The following is a 1,883-nucleotide window of genomic DNA, read 5'->3' as shown; positions in this document are numbered from 1 at the left end:
TTCCTCTGGGACTCTGACTAAGCTCCCACCCGTGTTGTTCCACCTGAGCATAGAGAAGAGAACAAACCCTTCCAAGACTCTGAAACTACATACTGTATTGTCATGTTGGTGAGGCCCTTCAGAAGGGGGATGCAGAGACCATGAAATTTCTGTTACAGAACTCATGATAACATTAAAATTAATTTGTATTGAATATAAAGGGCTGTCCTGCATAGGACTAGCAGAGAGGAAGCACATTTTTAACATGTTACTTTTTGTCCCACACAAATAATATACCCTGATTCTTAAATTCAATCTTTCCCACTCCTATTACATTCCGTTTAAAAAATGAGGAAACTGATTTAAAGAAACATCTAGTAGACACACCAGAAGTCACATATAGTTGACAATTATCTTATGGTGGTTGGGTTCAGTGTGTCTAGTTGGTTCCAAGGATAGCATGGACATGTGAATAAATTGCAGTTGCCATTGTTTGGTGAAGTACATTTACTTCACACCACTCTTTAATATTCGCAGAATTTCATACAATTCATAATAAATTTCTTTGTCTTCAGGAGGAAGTCATTTAAAGAACTTCTTTCTGAAATGGCCACTTGATCCCAGTAGGATCACATAGCATTTGGGAAGAAATATACAGCCCAGCAAGCCAGCACTGGAGGCCAGAATTGAGAGAATTTCAACAGCCACCATGGCTTTGCCTTTGGAGCTCAGGTAAGTGGGTACGAAAGAAATCCACACAGTGCAGAAAACCAGCATGCTGAATGTGATGGTTTTTGCCTCGTTGAAGGTATCCGGTAGCCTTCTAGCCACAAAGGCAATAAGCAAGCTCAGACTGGCCAGAAATCCTAAGTATCCCAGGACACAATAGAAAGCAAGGGTGGACCCCTCATTACACCACAGGATGATTTGCCCAAACTCTGACTGCATGTCCACATCAGGGAAAGGGGGATAGGTTCCCAGCCAGACTGCACAGATGCACACTTGAATGATGGAACCACAGAAGACTATAGCGTTTGAAAGTCGGGTCACCATCCACATTCGTAAGGTGCTTCCTGGTTTGATGGCTTTGAAGGCCACAACCACAATGAAGGTCTTTGCCAAGATAGCAGAAACGGCAATGGAAAATACAACCCCAAAAATCATTTGTCTCAAGACACAAGTGGCTGTGCTAGGTTGGCCAATGAATATTAAAGAGCAGAAGAAACAGAGCATTAGAGAAACAAGGAGGAGATAACTGAGATTTCTGTTGTTTGCTCTGACAATGGGTGTGTCCCGATAGAGGATAAATAATCCTAAAATCATAGCTGTAAAGGCAGATAAACTAATGGCCATGGAGACCAACACAGCTCCCAGAAAATCTTCATGAGACAAAAATGTGCTAATTTTAGGGAGACACTGATTCCTCTGCTTATTTGGATATTGATCTTCAGGACACTTGATGCATCGATCCACACCTGAAAAGGAGGCAGATTAGTGGATTATATTCTACCATTCACTCTCCAGGTGTGCATGTGAGACATATCTCACACAGAACATTTACACAGAACAATTTTTGAATTTAAAAGGAAATGTCCCTGGGTGTGTTCACAGAGCCATTGTATTGAAAACAATGGATTAATAAGTTATTTCTTTCATGAGAGTACAAGACAGACACACTGTATCCATAATATATTCCAAAAGTGAGTGGACTTGAACAATATGAGCATTTCAGAATTGTAGAAATGATGTTTAGTGGAAATCAGACAACATGAATATTATATTTGATTACATATAAAAGAAAGAGAAAGTTCATTTTGAAGCTTTTATTATTTTTCTTTTTTGTGGTGGCCCTGCTGTGTTCTTGAAAGAACTCAAATCCGAAACCAGAGACTTAGCTCGCTGGG

At 40.2% G+C, this 1,883-nt stretch overlaps 1 protein-coding gene across 1 annotated transcript in view; it reads right to left on the bottom strand.

Annotated features, from left to right (window-relative positions):
• Nucleotides 1-561: 561 nt before the first annotated feature.
• The window catches only part of LOC116098327 (vomeronasal type-2 receptor 26-like), a 47,296-nt gene continuing 45,974 nt past the window's right edge, over nucleotides 562-1,883 (bottom strand). Inside the window, exon 6 of the mRNA XM_031380968.1 lies at nucleotides 562-1,454. Coding sequence (XP_031236828.1) covers nucleotides 562-1,454 — 893 coding nt within the window. The remainder of the gene's footprint in view (nucleotides 1,455-1,883) is intronic.

This window comes from Mastomys coucha, unplaced genomic scaffold, assembly GCF_008632895.1.
Source record: "Mastomys coucha isolate ucsf_1 unplaced genomic scaffold, UCSF_Mcou_1 pScaffold20, whole genome shotgun sequence".
Classification (NCBI taxonomy): Eukaryota; Metazoa; Chordata; class Mammalia; order Rodentia; family Muridae; genus Mastomys; species Mastomys coucha.
Note: the sequence above shows the minus strand (reverse complement) of the source record. Positions and strands in the feature narration are given on the sequence as shown.